The sequence below is a fragment of the Homarus americanus genome, unplaced genomic scaffold (assembly GCF_018991925.1).
Source record: "Homarus americanus isolate GMGI-L3 unplaced genomic scaffold, GMGI_Hamer_2.0 scaffold23598, whole genome shotgun sequence".
NCBI classification, from domain to species: Eukaryota; Metazoa; Arthropoda; class Malacostraca; order Decapoda; family Nephropidae; genus Homarus; species Homarus americanus.
In genome coordinates, this window is record NW_024731054.1 from 4,476,985 (window position 1) to 4,499,307 (window position 22,323).

Here is a 22,323-nt window from a genome sequence, read left to right on the forward strand (position 1 = left end):
GACAAAGAAAATACCAAACTTTTTCATATACAGTGAACCCTCACTTTACGCAGTTAATTCAACCCACGGCGGCCCGCGTAAAGTGAACAACATAACATATGGGATTAATTGAAATAGAGACCGGGCCGACCCCCAAACTCCACTTTTTCAGACACAATACCTACGTTGTAGTAAAAATAACTTCTTAATTTTATGATGGTATGCACACACAATTAATAATTAAGAGAAATATCAATAATATTAGGTTTTTTAACACTTACATTAGTAGAAAAGATGGCTGGGCACACGGGGATGGGGGGTTGGTTCCGAGGCAGAGGGCAGATTATTGGCCCTCACCTGTATCACTTGTAGGCTTGCAGGGCCTCTTTGTCAAACCCTTCAAAGTCCATATAAGTCCATATCCTCGCTATCATTATCACTATCACTGACTTGGGCCGGCTGTGGTGGGTGGCGGGTGAAGAACTCGGTAAGGTTTTGATGACTGGGCGACCTTGTGCGCACCCTGCTCGCGCCGCTCTCCGCGTAAAAGGGTACACACACCGCGGAAAGTGAGCATTCCGGTTTCGGCAGGGTACCGAGTAAACGAGTAAAGTGGGACCACGTAAAGCGAGGGTTGACTGTACAGTAAACCCTTGAAGATCCGGACTTATAGGGGGGACCACTGCCCGGAAAAGCCGATTGTCCAAATCTTCCGGTGGATGTACTATGAAGAGGAAAAAAAAGTACACATTATCCTGACTACTGGGGTTAGTTATAGACACCTTTTCCTGTGAAAAGCCATAATTTTGAGCAACATATTACTGTACTCATTTGTACTCAATGTACCACACTAAATGTCAACTTTTTTATCTCTTATATGATTTACTGTATGCTGATCAAAGTATGGTATTGGATTTGTATTTGTATTTTGGATTTGGTTCATACCAAAAAACTTTCTATACCAAACTGGCTGCTCACCAATTATCTCAGTACAGAGATGCAATACCCTGTACTATAATAATAAAAAAACAATGTTAGTTGTTTTTCCCACCAAAAAAATACTCCAAATGTTTAGCAATATCTCTCGACTGCCTGATAGCAATTTTCACCAGTTCTGACATCAGCTTAGGCCCACATTTAAGGCATGTTCGTGGTCAAATGGTACCATTCTCTACTCATCTTTATGTCTTCCTTGACAAGAAGAAAAACAAAGTACTGTATTGGATACAGCTTGATCTTCTTATGCTTGCTGAATCATGTGCTGGAGTGAGTTTCTGTTGCGATACAGTATTACCAAACTACCAGCAATACATGAGTCACCCTTTGTTGGATTCCCATATCCATGATGGACAAGCAATATCACCATTTTGTATGTACAGTAAGCTCCTATGATAGCTACTAGATGCTCAAATAATGCAATCATTAAATTCACTGATGCAAGCAAAGATTTATTCTAACATGTACTGTACTGACAAGATTATTCTTGTAACAATATTCAGTTTGCATTATGGACCCCACTTCATTACAGACTGAATAACCTTCGTGCATTCGTGCAGTTCTCTCTATTTCTATGTACTGTACCAACAAAACCAACAACCAGAATTCTTCAAGTTTACTGTAATAAACACTGCAGTTAAATTTTTGATAGAAGAAAGTGTAGATATTATCAACAACTATAAACTGTACAGTATTGGGATAAATGCTTACAGACAACCTCGAATAAGCTAAGTCACAGAGGTGTGGATCAAAAACAAATTATGATCAACAAATTATTCCAGAAAAAGATGTAATAAACATTTTAAACTCGAAAGATATAAAGACAAAAATCAACTCTTTAAAAGAAGATAGTAGAAACAAGGAGATCAAGTATTATTACAGCTGGCTATAGCCGCCTAAGGTCATGCAAACCTTCAATAAGTAATGACGGTAATTTTCTCAAACTAATGTTTTTCCCCCTTCATTTTCACAGTAAATCATCAAATGATCATAAATGCTCTCTCAAACCTTTAATTTTCCTTTTAGTTACAAATACTTTTCCATCCACTATCATCAGAGTTTCACTTATTAACACCTTGCCATTTTCTGTTTTTACCATCATTTCTCATTTTTGTAATGGTAAAAGGTAACCTTTATCTTTGTAATACTGTATTTTCCTTCTTCCAAAAGTAAGAAAATGGCATAATATTATTGTAAGTTATAATTCCAAGTAGCGTGTACAGTACAAATCTCCAACAAAAGTCTCAAGTTTTTCAGCTAGTTTTACTTGAAAGCAGAAATGTTTGAGCAAGCTTCTAAATATGGCCATCTCCTCAGGGAAGGACAGATCCCAAAGGAAGCAAATGATCAAAAGTATAAAGATATAGAAACAAGGAAACCACTGCAAAACTTATGTTGGGTAGATAAAGTGTTACATAAAGCTGTGTCAGGAAGAAAATATAAAGCAACTTAAATATCACATTTGAAAAAAAATACTGTATTATATATATAAATATCATCACTTACTTTGACTCTGCAGCTTTCTGGCAATCTAAGGCATGCTGTTCCACCAATGGAGGCATGTGAGAATCTACAGTTTCCTTTAATCTGAAACAATGTACAGTATTGTTTATTAGACATGTACTCTTAATAGTTTTGTGAACAAGCTTTCATTCTAGTGATTTTGTGGATGTGTGCAAGTGTGACACTGACATACTGTACACGTGTATTATGATAATCTGAAGTTATGAAGAGTAAATTTTGTCCCGTGATTCAATTTATGACCCAAAAAATCTAAATTACTATTATTTCTTCCCTATACACTGTGTTCATAAATTTTTCTTCAGCAATTACGAAAGTAAGCTAAAACAATGCAGATTTTACTACAAATATGCTTACTTATTTCACTAACTCACTTCATTATTCTCCAACACTCGCAATATGACTAAATGTACAAATACCTGATAAGCTTTCACAGTGTCATCATTCTCCAATAAGCACCATATAACTTACTCCTCAAACTCACTGGGGACAAGTTGAATTATTTCCACCATCACAGTCACTCGTCCAGTTGTCTGATTGTTCAGTTTCTCTTAATCTACTGTATTCTCATGCAATATGTGGCAAATTAAAGAAAAAAAAAGATTCAATAATTCTAAATTTAATTTGTTAATTACAGAAGTACCTTGATACACCACACTAATTGGGACGGACCCCAGTCAAAAAAAGTGAATTGGAGGGGGGGAGGGGGGACCGTTTCAAGAAAATCAGATATAAATCTGGTTGCTGACAACTGTTTTCACTGATATAACTGTTTTGTACTGTAAAGTTTTATATTTAACTAATGGTAACCACAGAATTTGAGGAAAAGTAAATTCAATGTGCTTGTGTGCCTTATGAATAAAGAAAAAACTGGGAGATGAGTGTATCTGGGAGCAGCAGGCGAGAAGTTGCGCGGGTGGGTGGCTCCATCCCCCAGGACTACTTTAACTCTTCCCATATTATTTAGGTAGGCTCATTTAGTGCTGAGTTGATATAACATTATCATAAAATAAATCAACTTTCCCCAAAAAAGAATCCCACACTTAATTCCAGACAAATCATTGTCGGGTTAAATTCCTTGTTGACAAAGCGTGAACAGCCATTTGCTCTTTCCCCTTCACCACATTAACAGTGCTCTTCATCTCTCTTGCTTACCACAACATCTGTCTTCAGCACTTCTAAATAATATGGTAGTGCATTATGCATCTGCATATTCCCTGGTTTATTCATTAATCAGTTGTCTAAGAGCACAGGTAGCCAAAATGAGCCATCATGTATCTCTCAAAATAAATAAATAATGTTGTTGGGAAAGTATCTCCATATCAAATACTACACAGTACAGTACAGTACATTATTATGGTCCTGTTGTCAGCTGATTTACTGGATTTTCTGAAATTTTTTAAATATTTCTGGTAAATACTGTAGAGGGGTGGTCTGGAGCACCCCAGAGAGTCCGAAAAAAGTGAATTCCGGTGTACGGGGGTTCTACTGTGTGTACAATAAAGATGTAGGTTATATAAGAGAAAGTGTAGAATTTAGAGGTGAAGAAAGGTTTGAAGGTGTGGATATTACTGGACTGATGGCAGCATTTGCACCATGTAAGCAAAGCAGAGGGAATTTAGAATGATGGAAGAACTTATCAAGGGTCGAGCATGGGATTTTTTTTTTGTAGCGAACATGTGTCCAATTTGGATTTCCTGCAAACCTTACCTTTTCAGTGGTTCTTGTAATCTGCTCTCATGTCTCTCTGCCAAGAGGTTCTTTGCACGCTTTACTATAGTTTGAGTCCCACAAGGAAGATGTTGTGAAAGATGATTGTATATCTGGGTCTTCTTCCTTCCACCTATTTTATTTAGTTTTATTTCAATGCTGCAAACAGACAATGGATTATGAATAAGATTCGGTTTACACATCATCCACAAATTTGTCTCGTCTTGTACCTCAAAACTCAGTTAGTAGAATATGTACATCACTCTCAGGACATGGAATCATACAGTATTTCTTAATATTTTCTACCTATAATCATTTTCTTCGTTCTTCTAGATTTTTTTAAATAAAAAGTTTGAATTACAGAATACTTTATTTCCAAATACTGTAATGTAAAGGAGAACAGGGTAAGGTAGTGGTATGTTCAATGCATAATTTGTACAATATCTGGAGATGGGATGAAATAGGGAGGTGATATACATTATAAGGGAGGGAGGGGAGCTGCCAATGGGATTATGGGGAATTAAACCGAGTCCAAAATGAATGGATATGGAGAAACTGACAGACAAGTGTGCATTGAGGAATTGACAAGAGAGAATACGGGAATACCTCTCTATTCACAAACTCGCTGATTCGCAATTGATATTTTAGCATCCTTATTTGATATTGGCAAAGCATACTGTATCTGGCTTATTCATATAACAAACAAGTGATCGCGAGCCCTTCGTGCTCGGTGAAAGTTTGAACGCTGGTGCTTGGCTAGCGTACAGCAAATGAGGGTGCGCCAAGTCCGTAGACTTGCATCGTTTTCCATCGTAAATTAAATGCTTAATTAATGCCTTCCTAAAGAAACCATCGACATGGGACCAGGTTTGTTCCACTCAAGGAATTTTTTGCGATTTTTCCACCAAGTTTGATGAAAAACGATTGTGCCTTTTCGGCTGCCCAGAACAGACAGAAAGACACACGGCTATTCCTATAGTATATTAGATTAGAAAAAATAATACATAGAGATAGCATGTTGCTATAAGATTAAGCAAAACGAAGAGCATGGGTAGGTGTGTGAAGTGAACATGTGTGGACTAATATATGCACACACACAATTGTTCATACAGAATGTGCAAATTAAATAAATAAATAAATAAATAAAAGATATGACTATTAAAAGGTAAAAAAAAACATACGAGAATAAAAAAAAAGTATGTCCTCGGCAGTTAGAGTGTGGGAGGGGAAAGGGCGAGCAGGAGGGGTGTGGGGCGTCAGGGACCCCAGCCTCCCCCTACCAGGCCAAGCTGTGAGCAGTCACTGGTATTTTTGAACTCGTAATTTCATGTAGATACCGTCTACGGAATTTTCCTTTTTTTTTTTTTGCTGTTACATGCACACAAATTTCTTACATCTGCGAGAGTTAGTGTGTGGATCATAGGACGAGGAGGAGGGAGCAGTGTCGGGGATCTACGCTGCTCCAATCTCCCGCGTGTAGTAAAACCATGTGGGATTTTTTTTTTTATTAGTATAATTTTGATTTATTCTTCACATTTACTGGTACTACAGCTTACAGGTGACCCTGGTCCCCAATAGCCTCGGATAATGAAAAGTGTATGTCGAAATATATGTGCTGAAAGTTGCCAGCTGGGAATGCATCCCCCCTTTAATTACAATGATCTTATGGGGGAAACTGCCCCAATATTCATTAATCACTATGACTTTTAGGTACGCATTCTTTGTGATAACCGGGGTATTCCTGTATATGACTCAAAAAGAAAAAGTCAGAATTAAACAAAGAGGCTCAATAAAGGATAAGACATGATTATTTTACTATATGTAGATGGACAGATCACTGAAAATTTTTATTTGAGTGATGTATGACCATTACTTGACAAAAGCGAGGTTAACAGAAAATGGTTGATTGGCAAGTTGAAAAGAAAGAATGGGTACAGATCAAAATAATGTTCAGTCTTATAAAGTGAACCAGAGGTGTGTGGGCACAAGAAAGACAAACAAATAGGGAACTGTGGGATAAGAGGTTGGGAGGGCTCATTAAGGAAAACAGAAGAGCCTATCGCTGTCAGTTTCAAATAAAAAGTAAAGATAATGATAAAAGAAAGCACAAAGAGAAAATTAAAATTGAGAGATAGTTTACTACAAAGTTCTGTAGAGAAAAAGCTTTCGTAAGTGAACTAGAGAGTAAAAAAAATTATAAAAGACATGGAAACAGCATTTAATAGTGAAAGAGGGGACTTGTTTCAGTCTAAAACATAGAAAGTGAAAGGCAAATGGGAAGACTATCTTGATAAACTACATACTACATGTAACAGATGTGAGGTAGAATTATCACTTTTAGACGGTGGCAGTTTGAATAGTGTTAAAGCAAAAGCAAATAAAACTAATAAAGTAAAAAACCTAATGTGAACATATTTTCTGTAAACACATCTTAAATGCAAGAAACATGCATCAACTAAGTGTGGCCAGTTGATAAGTTTGTTGCTATACTGCTCTTCACTCAGACTGCCAAGTTAGGTATCAATAGAAAGGCTATTTCTTGTATTATAATGCAATGAAAGCATAAAGAATAGGATCTTTAGAAAAGAATTGGAGTGATGGGGAAACTCATCTATAGTGGATTACACCTAAACCGGCCACTGATAAGATTTAAATTTCCTGTAGCCAATCATGAGGAACTAATGAGAGCCTGAAACCTAACCCTCTACTTCCCATTGGCCCAATGCACTTTCATTATTTGATGGATAATTCAAACTTTTTGGGAACCTTTCTAATATCTTAATGGGTCCCTAAAGGGTAAAGCAACTAAATAGAAGTGACATTTCTTCACTTGCTTTGGCAGTGAACACAATAAGAATGGTTGGAAAAGGGAACCGTATACTTGTACACCCCTCCCCATGTCGGGCAACTAGGATGGGTATGGGTGGTACAGTACCTGATAAGCAACCACCTCCAGTTAAAAAGATCTGAAAAATTTTATCATAATATGCACAAATCTAGATAAGAGTTTTATATATGCCTGTACAGTACTATACTTGTACTGTATATAGTATTACAAAATGTTGCCACAGACAATATTCACTTGCCTTACCTTAATAGTAATTTATTGACAGCATCTGTAAAGAACTTCTGACTGGAACCCTTGGATGAGCGACCTTCCTCTTTCAATCTGTTTATTACCTGAAAAAACAAACATGTTTCTTACAAAAAAATTTATAAACATACCAGTGAGCCAAGTGAGGTAAAGTCAAGCAAACATAGTCTAAGAATTTTAGGATGGCTTATCGGGTCAATCCTCAATTATCATACAAAAAAACTGATACCTTCACAACAGATACTGTGAAGGGTATAGCTCTAGAGTTGCATGAAAAGTCCCACTGGATCAACCTTGTGCTGAATTTGATACCAGAAATATATATATATACTGTACAGTATTTGCTGGTAATGTAATGGTATCATACACTTTCAGTATGTCTTTCTCATGTGTGTTTATATAGTAGACTGAAGAATATGATAGATGGGTTTCCCTCACTTTATACATATGTAATATTTTTTTTTTATGTTTGAGAAGTTAAATTGGACACATGTACATGAAACTGAATTTTTCCAAATATGTGATAGGTGGGAAGAATATATCAAATGAAAACATTTCTAACCTGACCCTGACCAATAGATTGGTGATACTGTAGTTGCTTTGGTGACTGAACTCCAAAATTTCTTGTCATAGAGATTATATAATCTCATTCCATAACTATTGTAGCAAAAATAAATAAATAAATATTGAAGTGATAACCGTGGTAACATTCAGAGATGTTCTTATTACCTCTATGCTATGTGTACTATTCCAGATGTTACTAAAAGTTACATAATACTTCCTTGAGATAAATGTACAGTACGTATATCGCAGGTGCCTCAAGGAGAGCTCAGGTTCTCAACTGGCTCAGCCATGTTAATATTGTTATTATTATCCACTCTGTATCTGTTTTTCTGGCTAAATAAACTTTCAATTCAATTCAAAAACTCTTAATTTGCCACGCACTGTTCTGTTCAACTGGAACCGTTATTGACACAACGTTGCTGAAATACAGATGCCAGTCAGTATGGAAGGTACAGACCAGTCATCATAGCATACTGCTGATTTAAAGAAGTGGCCAGGAGTAGAAATGATGAACTAGGTCTTTATGTCCCAGATAGATTGAAGGGAGTGAATGACCTTGTTGCCGAGGATGCTGTATACCATGTAGATAGTCGTGGAAATTTATTGTAAGGTCAGCAACTACCAGGTTCACCCTAAAATTGGTGGTGAGCAAAAATAGAGCAAGACTTCTCACATTACCTGAAAGTGTTAATTAAGGTGATTCATCAATGAGACTTGTCATCATTTAATCCACCACCACAGTGGTGCACAATCCCCTGGCATATTTTGATGATATGTACAGTAGCAAAAACAACTATCTGTGCAGCATACTTTGTGGGAAACAATATGAGACCATGGATGATAAATTTTGGTATATGAGGGCTGTCACTAGTCACACGTAAAATTTTGGAGCATATCGACCCTCACCTGCACAGATAGTTGTTTTAGCTAATGTACATCCCAAGACCATATAAAGTTAGTAACAGACAATTTATTCCACAAAACTTGCACTGATGCCCCATTCATATCCACACATATTTAATACTGTTGTAGAATGATTACTATAACATAACACATCCCTCTGATAATGTAAAACAGTTTAAAATTCCAAAACACAATATTGTCGACATGTGCAGGAGTGGTATACAGTACAGTACAGTACATCACTTTTGGTCTTTGTAAATGCATGTACTGTATATCTCAAAATGTTGCAGCTGATAACATTCATGTGCTACAGTACCACCTTATCCAAACTTATATTCTTTATACTTACTGTATTTACACACACTTTTCCTGTATAGTTCATGAAATTACTACTTCCTTTATAATTCAAACACTCATTGTCATTCATTAATCTTGTAAACAGACACTTTCTTTCTATACTCTTTACTGTCCAGTCATCCAGGACCTTTCCCATTTTCAAATGCAAGCACACATACACACACATAAGTCCTTGTTTATGCAACCTTCTATATGATTATCTCAGCTTTATAAGAGAAATGCTGAAAATTATGTGTTGAACAAATTATATACTTTTCTGATTTTAATATTCCCCTTTAAATTAGTGTCAAACAAGAGTAAATGAAAATGTTCACCGAGGAAACTGAATGTATACTAAAATCTACAGCTAAAACTTAATATAATACTTATGGAACTGGCTCAAAGGAAAAAAAAAGTAAATAAAAAAAGATCAGAGTACAGCAGTTATATGTTACTTAACAGTACCTACTATAGTATTAATTGTGTTAAAATTTGTCCCTCATTACTGTATATTTAAGACAACTCAGTAGCCGCACTTCTTTCCACTGTCTCGTTAGTTAGTTCCTAATCAATTTTAGATGTTATTACGACAGGTTACCATCACACAATCTTCATCTGGATCTTGCATAAATGCCTTACAGATGTTCTTAATAAAACTTTAACTCAACTCAGAAGCATTGTTGATGTCCTTGATAAAACAAGAACCAGCACTGGAATCATAAATGTGCTTCATATAAAAAGAATTCTTATGCCTTTCAGAACTGGGATTTGTCAAATGATTTCTGGATATTCAGGTAATAATTTTTATCATGATAAAGTACTGTACTGTAATGCATTATGTCATCCTGAAACTGAAATAGTAAAGAAAAAACATATAGGGCAATATTTACCTTAGCTAGAGGGTTTTGATGTTGGTGGTGAGAGCTGAGCGCCGAGCACCATGTGCCAAGCAGCTGCCAGGCGTACGAGATTTGTCACATATTCTTTTTATTTTAATATTTCTATTTACAATAACATCATATCCTGAAGCATTCATTCTCGCTCAATAGTGTGGAAGCACAAACTGTGTCACCTCCCTGGTGGTGGGAATGGGCGAGGGAGTACAGTACAATGCTTCTCACCAGGGGATGAGTCAAAAGTCAAGAAGTAGAAGCAATCAGTTGTGCTCATACCACCATAGTGGGAGATAAAAGCTGCTTGACCAATGAATGGCAACATTGGAGAGCATTTTCCTGGTTAACACGAACCAGCGGGTAATCTTGGGGTAACAAATCACAAATTTTACGTTCATAGGATTTTATGAAAGCTATACTGTACAGTACTCTTAAAGTAACTGTTATGTTCACATTTCTGAATGGGTTAACCACAAGAAATTTCAACATTAGAGTCTTGAAATTTTTTCTAGAAGTAAAGATGAAAATGAGGTAATTCTGATCATAATATTATGTAAAAACGTTGGAATCTAGAATATAAACAGTGTAGCCTAAATGTCTGAGTAGTTGTCAACTTTAGTTTTAAAGTTCGTGGATGCAACGGAATGCTAGAAGGCAAGTTGGTATGTGGATCCTCCTCCAGCAGGAGTGTGGGGGGACACAAACATAATGATTAAAATTTTATTAGACCATGAAATTGCCATTATTTAACTAGAGAGAAATTTATGATGCAAATTTGTCACCAAACATGGAGAAAAATAAATTCATTCATTAGTCCGAAAAACCGGTAAATCAAACCTATGTTGGAAAAAACATAACGCAATTTTGCTGCCAGCCTCTTAGAAATGAGATGACTGATGCTTTAATCTATAGGCATTATAGAAGAGGAAAATCTTGTCCTTACAGTATAGTATAAAAATTTAAATGAAGGTTGCAAAAACAATCATTCATACCATTTAACATTCTATTCAAGTAGTACATGTAAATAAGTATGTACATGCCTCTTGGCATATATAATCTATTGTTTCCAAAATTATTAATGATCTAAAACAACAACTAAGTTTGTCATTTTCGAGGTATGTAGCATTTGTAGCATGAATAATGTCTTCAGTGACATAGTGATCATTATCTCTGTTAACCTTGCTCCATTCTCAACAACATGGAGTAGAGCAGGCCCTTAAGCCCCTCAAGACTAAAACCTGTTAGTCCCTTTGTGAGGAGGGGGATCTATTTTGTGGTAACTTGGTATCTACCCTGATCCCACCCTTCAGTGTATCTCTTGTGACATCAAAGAGATACAAAGGATTTACTCTGGTTGGACACTCAAAATCTATGATAAAAAAAAAAAGAGTAAAACATCAGGTGGGGGGTAAATAAATGAAGTAAAACCATACAAAGAGATACTTCATGTGAAAATATTTACAAACCTGTATAAGATCTGGAGGGAGGTTGCCTGGCAGTGGTATGTTATTTTCACAATCAGAGACATGACCCTCATTACAGCCATCGTTTGCTTCTGCATCTTCACCTTCCCCGTTTACATCTTCATTCTCTACCCCTGCACCTTCTTCTTCCTCTTCCCCGCCTTCAGAATCACTATCACTAGACGACGAACCTGCAAAGTTAACAAGCAAAATAATTTTCTCTTGCTCTCTTTCAAAACTTATTTTTATACTGGTCCCACCATAACTTCCTTCACTTAACAAGGTTTAAAGTTTTGAAAATATGAAAGCAATACTTTGCAGACTAAATAATTTATGATACTGAGCATCCATCCAGGGATGTGATTCCACTGAACGGTAAACTTGACCAATCTTATAAATACATTCCATTTAAAAACGAAAGAAAAATCCATTCAAATTGTCGAATCATAAATAAAAATTGACATTGGCTTGTAATATGCAGTACTATACATGTCCAAATATGAGAGGATAATGGCAAGTGGAACTTTAGTTGTGAAATGGAAACAAGGACAAGTAACAGTCAGGTATGTACTGAAACACTGATACATATATTAATCAAAGCCAGGTACTATTAGAACAAACATGCAGTCAGGCCACAAATGATCACAATCAGGTAGAGTATAGTATACAGACAAATACTGTCTGGTAGAGTTAATTACTGTCAGGAACAGAGGTAAACATAATCAAGTAGTTCTGTCACAGTTGGGTACACAGCACAACAAAGTATAATTAAACTAACTTTTATAAAGTTTGGTCAACGAGATAGACTATAGGATATTGGACTGTGCTGTAAGCCAAGAGTATGTAGGATCTAGTTTGTTGAGAGATGTCAGAAGAACTGAATGGGGGAGAAATAGCTACCTTGGATGCAGCAGCACGAGTGCATGACTAGAAAGAATGGCACAGAGCTGTTTAAATGGAATGATGTGCTACTGATGTGTACTGTTAGGCTGATATATAAAGTGGATAAACCAGATGGATGTGGAAGAGCAAGACATTAACAGAACACATATGGTGAGGCAGCTAGAAAGAATGAATGACAGAGGGAGGGAGAGGCCGTGCTGTTCTTGATTTCAACCACCGAACTCCAGAGCTAGAAAAGGTTGGCAGGGGTGAAAAACAGGCACGTGTTATTAATGCACTGTATTAACAGAGGGTCCACTTACTTCCAGAAGAATCACTGTCAGAGGAACTGGAATTAGAGCTGGAGGAGGCTGACTCATCAGAGTCCTCTTTCTTCTCACCAGCTTCCTCTCGGGCTCTGCTTACCACTGCCTCAATACTGGCTTTTATAGATTGTTCATTTGGCTGGGTTTCTCCTAAAAATATTATATATTTTTATGATAAACAAAATAATTTTTTTGTATACATTTAAAGCAAATGAATTACTAAGATACAGTACTAATATAAATAAATAAATTTGTACAATTGAACATATTAAACATTACTTAGTTTTAAATACTTATTAGGTTCAATATTGATGGACCTAACATTAGCTTTTACTTGGTAGCTCAGTAAGGGTGACATCTGTTACTCTCTGATAACATCTTAAAAAAAGTGGCTGTCTAAGTTCTGAATATAATCTACTACCTTAAACTCTCTATCTTGATTAAAAATCAACTTAAGTTGTGTCAAAAGTAAGTCTTAGGTTTTTTTTGTCAGTGTTTCTTTTTATAAATTACTAAAACAAAATATGATATACAGTAAGCCTTTGATCTATGAAATTCTACAGTGAATGAGGTCTCACAGGCCTGATGGCCAATAATGTGTTGATAATAACCATTACCTTTACTTTCACTACCATTTACAACCTTTTCTGTCTCTTGGTCTGAATCTTTCTTTTCCTGGTTCTTAGCATTGAATTGACCAATCATCTTTTTTCTCTTTCGCAAAAGTTCGCCTTCATCCAGTTTGCGTTTCTTGTGACGAATAATACCATTCTCATACAACTTTCTCTGTGGGGAAAAGTAAAAAAAAAAGCTAGAATACTATAAGTGGTCAGCCCATACTTCCATCTACTCTCTTGAAAAAACTTGAAGATACTTTATCTCAAAATTCAACAGAAACTAATTATGGAAGACAAAAAATCTAAAGTAAATGTGAAAATGACAACACCTTGTACTGTACCTGGCCAAGACAGATGAGAGTAAGTCCTGTTTACATGCTGTACTGTAAGCATTCTTAAGTAAAATATATCAAGAGAAGAGAAGCCAAATTCTTTAAAAACTCTTCACAAATTAATTAAGGAAGTCTTACATCACTGAATAAAACTCTATGGTGAACTGTAAATCCAATAAGAATATCATATGTAAAATTCGTAAATAACAAAATGTCCACCATCCAACAAATACTGTACAGTAAACCTTCACAAAACAACAAATATTTACAACAAACTTATCATAAAGAAGTTACATGACAAAGAAAGACAAAGTGCCAAGTAGAAGATGATGATTGCAACACCTCATCCTGTACTTGTCCCCCCACCATTGATAGTCAACTTTACTGCACAGTAAAATCTTTTCGCGAGCACTACCTAATGTAACTAAGTCTTATATTTGGCGTAAAATATCGAGAACTTCGCGAGATCCAGCCAGCTGAATGCTGGCCACCGTCTTGAATGACATCACAGACCTCATACCAGTTACAGTCATTTCTACTACAATGCGTGTTTTGTCAACGCGAATTGGTTGCAACGCGATTGATGAATAGGGGAACGCTGTGTAAAACGCAAACTTTTGCATACGAATGTTGGCTATAGCGCGATTCCATCCTCAACAATTTAAGCATGGCGCGGGGTTATGCAATGTTTACAGTTCACGTTCGACATCACATGTTCAATTGATTCGTGTCTTTTGTTTGTGAAGTGTTTTTTGAGCGGTACTCTGCATTTTTTTTTAATTTAGCTGTTACTCATAAATACTGTATGAAAAGAATAAGTAAAAAGAATGTTTCGCAGTGAGGACTAATAACGGTCTACACCAGTGCACTTTGTTTACATCACGTGATCAGTTGAATCACGCGGTTTGTCAATTACTCCGTGATTTTCACTATTTTATCCAATTTTGTTGTGTTAGTGGTGAATATGGAAAGACAAGGTAAGAAGAATGTTTCCAAGAAGCGTTCTGGTGATCGAATTGCCGGTGGTGAACGTAAAAGAGGTTTACAAGAACGCAACTATCGCGTTGTAGCCCGCGCTATCCTAGCAACCGCTCGGGCTGTTATTGTGTGCTTTTTTGGGTGGTGTTACCACCTGTCAAGTCAAGATAATGGCCTCTACCTCTACTGTGGGTCCTACTGGTGCTGGTGGGACAGACTCACCTAAGTGGCCAAATAAGGAAAAGGAGAAGCGGGACTATCATAAGGGAGGTAATTTTGCCAAGTACTTGATGCAGGATAAGCAGCGTGTGATTAAGTTACTTGAGGAAGGCCTAAAAACTAGTTTCTGGAAGGCACAATCAAGTGAATAAGGCAGAATTTGTATCATTTGGAGGTTATAAATGGGAAAATCAGAGGTTGATGTAGAGTAGCCAGTCTATATTGTTATTTTCCCATTAGTTTATGTATTTGCATTTGGCAAATTTGAATTTGGCACAATTTTTCCAGTCTATATAACTCGCGCAATACAAGGTCTTACTGTAGAGTGTATAAATAAGTCCTGTTCACTTACAAACTTTCTTATATAAAACATGCACTATTTTCAGTTGTAAAAAGAGTAAGAATGAATAAAAGGAAGAAAGAGTAAGAAGAGGAGTAAAGAATAGGAGTAAGAAGAGGAGTAAGGAATAAGAGAAGGAGATATACGAGCATGAAGAGAATGTGAGTAAGAAGATTAAGAGTGAGACGGCTGTGATGTATTGTACTTTTTCCTTTATATTTTTGTGCAATTTTCTTCATTTTTGTACACTTTTCTTTATTTTCCACCGTGTATCAAAACACTTAGGCATTTATTGTTTGTGTTTAGTAAGTAAACAAATCTCTAGAGTATTGTTTGGTTAATTTTTTGTGCCTCTGGTCCCTAACCCTTTATTTTGCACTGAATTATGTGGAATAACCTGAGACTACTGTAATCCTTTAATACATTATTATTATCACCATCATTACTCAGATACAACAACAGCTGTTTTTCACCTTGACCCTCTCCCACACTCAATACAAACTGGTGAGGTAAACACTTAGAGCAAAACAAGTACAGTAATATAATGAGAGGTTATAGTTACCTTTTTAGAATGGCCTTCCTCATCATCATCCCCTTCATTACCTTCCCGTTCCTCCTCCTCCACCTCTTCATTCTCTACCTCTTCATCTGAGAGAATTCGAGTCTGAAAAACCAAAAACAAATACAAATGAGGTGGCCACTACATGCAAATATTGTTAAGTATTCATTCTATTGAAAAGAACATTGGTCTAAAGTCAGTTCCACATTGCAATTCCTAGAATTTGTAAGCACAATAACTGTTTTTTGTGGGGAAGGATGTGATGCTAGGTTGTGTGGACTGAAAGAGGTAAATTGGATGGATGTCTTGGGGAGTTGTTGTGGATGGGGAACAGCACATCAGAATACAGTGATATTTCCGTTAGCCGGAACAATTGGTGCAGAGCACTTCCAGGAATGAGATATTTCCATGTAACGAGACGACTCTCTCAAAACCGGGAAAAAAATCCCTCATCCTTGGAATTTTCTGGGTACCGGGAAAACTTTCTTGGAAGTTCCAGAAATTGCGTATTGCAGTACATCATCGCTCAAACCCGGAAAGAAATCCGCCATCCCCGGAATTTTCTCAGAATTTTCCAAAATGATGCATTATTTCATCTCTCAAAGCCAGAAAAAATCCATCCCGCAATTTTCCGGATACCGGAAAATGCTCCTGATTTTCATCCTCCAAATCCGAAAAAAAATTAACCAATTAATAACAATCCCCCATTCCCATAATTTTCCGGGTACCTGGAAAAATTTCTTGGAATTTTCCAGAAAGTGTGTCCTTTGGAAATTCATTCCCAAGGCCAGAATTTTCTTGAAAATTTCGGCTTTGGGAAAGATTTTCCGAAAAAAATTTAAGTTCCGGCTATTGGAGAGTTGAGGTTAAGAGGGATTCTGGCGAAAGGAAATGTTACTTATATATAAATGTTGCAGTACTTGGAGAGAAGAAATGACAATAAATGAGGCAGAACCAGTGTTTGTTCGTGATTCTGGTCCCCCTGCATAACCAATAACCACAGACCACATAATATTTTAGTACATACCTGTTTTTTTCTTTTTCTAACCTCGGCATCACTCTCAACAAATTCCTCCTCTTCAGATTCTTCTGCCACCATTTCAAAATCTAATTCCCCTGAATTAATGTAGAACCCTCTGTGTTTTGTCTCCATGTGTGTAGGTACCACTTCATCAAACTGTAAAGAAAATATAGTATGTAATTAAACACTACTACCTTATACTAAGTATAAAAAAAAAACACTACACCACCAATTAAGGGGCACAAATTGTGTTGTAAATGACTAAAGTGTGATACTGATTTGCACAAACAATTTTATCTTGCTACTCCACAGTCCACTATCAACTCAACACTGCTGATCTGTGAGACTGGGAATAAAAAGTTTCACCAGATAGTTCACTGAACCCTATACATTAATGATTAATGGAATGTAGCTGTTCAAAATTTTTTAATAGGGTTTGTGCAATTAATAAATGAAGCTCACTAGCTAAATAAGTTACCAGGGATTAATTTAAAAAGGTTCCTTACCAACAAAACATTGATATAAATGTGACCAGACATGGATCACAAGATTTGAACGGCTTGTGACTCAAACGCAAAACTTCTACCTTGGAATGGTGGTGCACTTACCAACTACAACATGGCTCAACACTCACTGGACAGGTTAGTCTTCCTAATACTGTACAGTACAGTATACTACATTAGGCCACTTTAATATGAAACCAACATTTTATTACTCAAAGGATAATCAAATAGAATACTGATGAGTGATTAGAATTTTTGATAATCTTCCCAAAATACCGTAAATTGCAGCGTATAAGTCGACATTTTAAGCTTGAAAAAAATCTCTCCAAAACCAGGGGTCGACTTATACTCTGTGTATAAAATGTGAAGCTGTACCACATAGTGGTAAACAAGTAGAACAGCCTGCCTAACACTCGCTGTGCATCATTTAGCGTAACTCCCGTGGCCTGCCGCAAATATTTCCTATTGAAATTCATGTTTGGTAAACTTATTTAACAGAGATTATAATAAAATAGTAAATTCCAGTACAGGGTATAATTAAATGAACACAAAACCACACGCCATTTTCAACAGCTGATGGACAGTAAACAGAACGTCACTAAACCCGGCGGCCAGCCAGACAACTACCCGTTACTACGATATGGGTGCCATCTGCGCAATTTTATGATACCGCTATAGATTTTGAGTTCACATACACTACAGGGGTAATGACAGTTGCATGACACATAATGGCAGTTCATTGAATATACTGTACACACAATGACACCATAATTAAGACATTAACCCTAAGATAAAAAGTTAAAACTTAAACTTCAAGATTAATTTTATTTCAGTTATATTTTATTGACAATAAAAGCATATATGATCACATTTTAAAATCCTTCAAAATCTGCTGGCTGTTCATCATCTAACATAAAGAGGTCTGCATATGGGTCCGAATCACTGGAACTTACGACTTCGTCTTCATTATATTTGCCGTCATCCTCCTCCTCGTCACTGTCTCGTCACAACAAATCATCATCTTCCCCATCCATTGCATTTGAAATCCCACATTTTTTTAATGATTTTATGACAGTTTCTACACGAACAGTTTCCCAAGACTTTATTACAAATTCGCACAACACATCCAGTGGTGGGGCACGCATATTACCCCCCTTCGTGAATGACTTTTCGTGACCTGTACTTTTTATCAGAATAGTTTTTTTGCCTTTGGTGTCAACAGTTTTATTGCTAAGCATATCAAAAAAACAAGGTGTTTCATCCATATTACCAATCTGACACTGTGGGTAGTTGTGTTCCTTCCTCAGTCCAATGACATCTATGGAAAGTTATAATTTTGTCTTCGAAGTCAGCTGGGAGTTTCTGTTCAATTTTAGTTTTCTGCCGCAAAACAAAATTTTTCCTCTTCATGAAGCGACTACACCAGTTTGCAGTTGCTTTAAAATTTTTGCTTTCATCTGGGTGTGTTTTGACCCACTTAAGTGCATGGGCGCATATGTCAGTTCGGGTTACTGTATAGCCATCTTGACTCTTTTCGTTGACCCAACCTTCTAAATAATTTTTCAGTTCATGCCAGTGACAGATGCCGGTCCTTACAGCACATTTTTTCTTGGGTATCTTCTTCAGGGAGGCTTCACTTCTCTTCCAATCACACACCATCTTTTCATTTTAGTAAATTGCCATGTATGCTCTTGCTGGCATCCACTCATTACCCACACACCAACCTGACAACAGTTGAAAATATCTTATCCCCATGGCTCCCCCAGCAAAAAGGATGAAATATGACACAAGTTTCAAGCTGAAAGTTGTTGCATTTGCAAACTCTTCAAAGAACAGTGCTGCAGCGGATGACAGTTTAAGTCCAAGCCGTGCTGCTGTGTTGCCGACAGTGTAACGGACCCATAGTTTTGCAGCTGGCCGCTTGGTGTTGGTGGCACCACTGGCAGTTTTTTTACAACAGTTGATGCAAATGGCAGATCATAAGCCAGGTGTACCATAATGTTCTACTATCATACCGTTTATAGATTGTACTATCAAGGTGCTATACTGGTATGCTGTGTAAACAATTAATATTTTATTGGAGGTGCTGATTTTGGCTTGGTGTTTACCAGAGTACTTACGAAGATAACTTACTGAAGATTTTTAGCGGATGCTTGCTGTCCTACGTAGATCCTGTTGCCCACTTCCCTTTTTGTATGAACTAAATAATATATATAATCAAATATTGAAAGGTATTACGGTAAGTGTCTTGATGAAAGTGGCGTGGCCTTATTACACACTTTCGCCTATGTTTGGGCCTTGGGGGGCCGACTTATATGGCGAGTGTAAAACTAAACCAGAATTTTGAACTAAAAATCTTAAGGTCGACTTATACGCCACAATTTACGGTAATAAAACTTAATTAGTATGGGAGAAATTTCTCTTCAATGGGAGTACTGAACAGTAGTTTAATATGAGTAATGCATATGTGTGTGTGAGTGGCCACATAGATCCGAGTTTGACAAGGGACTTACTCAATAAGCTCTGCCCACTTTTGTCTTTCTTAACAATGGAAGCTGACTGGTTCCTACCTGCTAAATGAGTCATAATGCCATGAAAGCAAATTTAAAGCCCTTTTTTTTCTTGATTGCTTACTACTGTACTCTACATACACTATAGGCCAAACCTATAAACCTGTTATTCTCATAACACCACCACCCTTGAAGAATATAGAAACCAATTAACACACTATTCTGAAGGGCATGCCACCTGCACTTTTGACTTGATATATTTTGGTGGCGTGTTTGTATTGTTGACTTTTGGGGATTTACAGTTACATCAGTTACATAGCAATTGTTAGAAATAAACACTAAATAAATAGATAAATATTTCTGTCATATATATAGTGACCCAAATTTCCTTATACTACTGTACAAGTTAGTGTCACTGATAAGATTTTCCAGTTCATAAATGCAATCACGTCTTTATTTTTAGATACCAATACAGTACTGTACACTAAATAATTAATGTTCACAATATAGGTAGCTAACATTAACAGTTCTCTAGTGAATAAACTTACAGCATCAGAGTTATCAATGAATGGATCAGTTTCATCGTAACCTTCTCCCAGTGTGGAAAAGTCGTTTTCTTTTCTCCTCTTCTTTTTCCTATTTGGTGTATAACCTCCCTGCAATATAGGTTAAGATATAGGTTAAATGAACTAAAAAATTTTGGATGATTTACTAATTAATAAAAAATGTTTCTTCATTTAAAATAACCATCTTGCATAATTTTTCTGCTGGCAACCCAAGCAGAACTGACTGCACAAGCTACATTCACAGCACATTTCTACCATTTCCTCTATTTTTAAATCTACCACACACATATGACTAACTTGGTCTTTCCACTGAACAAATAAAGAAATAAAATACAATACAGGGGGTCCCCGACTTACAAATGCCCGCCAATATGAACGAGGTTAAACTTTAAATTTACAGAAGTTTATTTTATTTACCTGATGACTTAAGTTTTTACTTTCATTTACTGTAATTTGTCATGCTTTTTCTTCTTTTCTCTTAAAATAAGTGATTATAGATGTACTGTATATAAGGATTTGGGCTATGATATAGTGGGATTTTAAACATTGTCCTGTAAGTACGGTATGCACATAGCATGTTTTCCGACTTATGTACATTTTCGACTTAAGAACGTCCTCAGGAACAGAACCCGTTCGTAACCCGAGGACCCCTGTAAATCATTCTATATATCTTCTGATTTACAGACTGCCCTCAAACTCTTATAATCATTATCTCAACCTAAAAAAATAAATAAATAAATAAACATAAATTTTGACCGCATTCATTACTCTAGTTCAGCTCTCTATACACTCCATTTTATTCTATAAAATCTATTTCAAATGTCTGCTCTCAACCAATCATAACCTTACATACTCACTAGCACACTGGAAGATGGATGCACTATTTTTTCCATCAGATTCAAATTTCTGATGAATTGCATCATTCCTTTTACAAATAAGAATCTCCTTGATAGATTAGCAGTAAACAGTATTTGCCTTTCACAACTTTATATATCTCAGATCCACTGTTTAATATTCTACCTTTTCCTATTATCTAAACATGATTTTATGTTATCTCTTGAGGCATAAGTGTATACAGTAGTGTACTGTACTGTATACAGTATTATATGATTACATGACACGAGTGAAAATTCAACAATAGCTACACGGGAAACAGAGAGAGATATGGGGAAGGAAAGTGCCAGGGAAGCTGGGTAACTGTACATGTACAGTCACTCAAAAAACTATCTTTACAATATTGTGTTGAGAAAATATGACGCAACGGACGAAGGATCTTGACAAACCTACTGAAACAACAGGAATTGCAGTGTTTATTCTAAAATTCATCGACCCCGTCCCCAAACAGAGATAGTTTTTTGGCAGACTGCACATAAAAGAGTAGCATTTATGAGGCAAATATAAGGAGAAAGGCAGAAAAATATGGTGCAAGAAGCCAAAAATTTGATAAATATACTGTAAGGGGTAGCTAATGTACTGCAAAATTTTGTTGATATGCAAGATGGAAACATAGGAAAAGGTTGAGCTGTGGCTAGTTTCTGCACTAGGCTATGCTTGCAACATATTGTACAGTTGAACACTACACATCAAATCTCAACTCAGTGAAACTTGAAGAAGAAATGTAAAGGATGGGAAAACGTTGAATGTTATTTGCACCAAAACAAGATGGTATCAAAAGGTTCTATTCAGTACTGTACTTGATTATTTACACATACAGTACTGCACTTATCTACTACCTGTACAAGAACCTGAAATACAGAAGCACATTAGCTAGCATAACTAATTAACAAATGATAAGATACTTACATATCTGTTCTCAAATTGCTTTGCTAAAGCCTTTAGTGCTGCATCTTCATCAGTAGCAAAAGGATCACCCGGGTCTAAAGCCGGACCATTGATAACATCACCCAATCGCTTCTTGCCTAATCTTTCATGCTGGAATTGTGAAGAAAAAATTAATTGTGAACAATAAATTAAAATTTACAACTTATTTAGAGGCCATAGAAAAATACAA

General features: G+C 36.3%; 1 protein-coding gene across 7 annotated transcripts in view; it reads right to left on the minus strand.

Moving 5' to 3' along the window:
• Positions 1 to 22,323, minus strand: part of LOC121867534 (ubinuclein-1-like) — a 61,083-nt gene that overhangs the window by 32,190 nt on the left and 6,570 nt on the right. For 5 of the 7 annotated variants that reach the window (XM_042367530.1, XM_042367529.1, XM_042367526.1 and 2 more), the window contains exons 2-12: positions 22,116 to 22,244; positions 20,295 to 20,402; positions 16,740 to 16,889; positions 15,716 to 15,817; positions 13,285 to 13,453; positions 12,665 to 12,817; positions 11,463 to 11,650; positions 9,994 to 10,056; positions 7,298 to 7,386; positions 4,207 to 4,365; positions 2,482 to 2,562 (exon numbers count right to left, since the gene is read on the minus strand). In XM_042367530.1, coding sequence (XP_042223464.1) covers positions 2,482 to 2,562; positions 4,207 to 4,365; positions 7,298 to 7,386; positions 9,994 to 10,056; positions 11,463 to 11,650; positions 12,665 to 12,817; positions 13,285 to 13,453; positions 15,716 to 15,817; positions 16,740 to 16,889; positions 20,295 to 20,402; positions 22,116 to 22,244 — 1,391 coding nt within the window. The remainder of the gene's footprint in view (positions 1 to 2,481; positions 2,563 to 4,206; positions 4,366 to 7,297; positions 7,387 to 9,993; positions 10,057 to 11,462; positions 11,651 to 12,664; positions 12,818 to 13,284; positions 13,454 to 15,715; positions 15,818 to 16,739; positions 16,890 to 20,294; positions 20,403 to 22,115; positions 22,245 to 22,323) is intronic. The other 2 variants (XM_042367528.1, XM_042367527.1) reach the window with 2 other exon arrangements.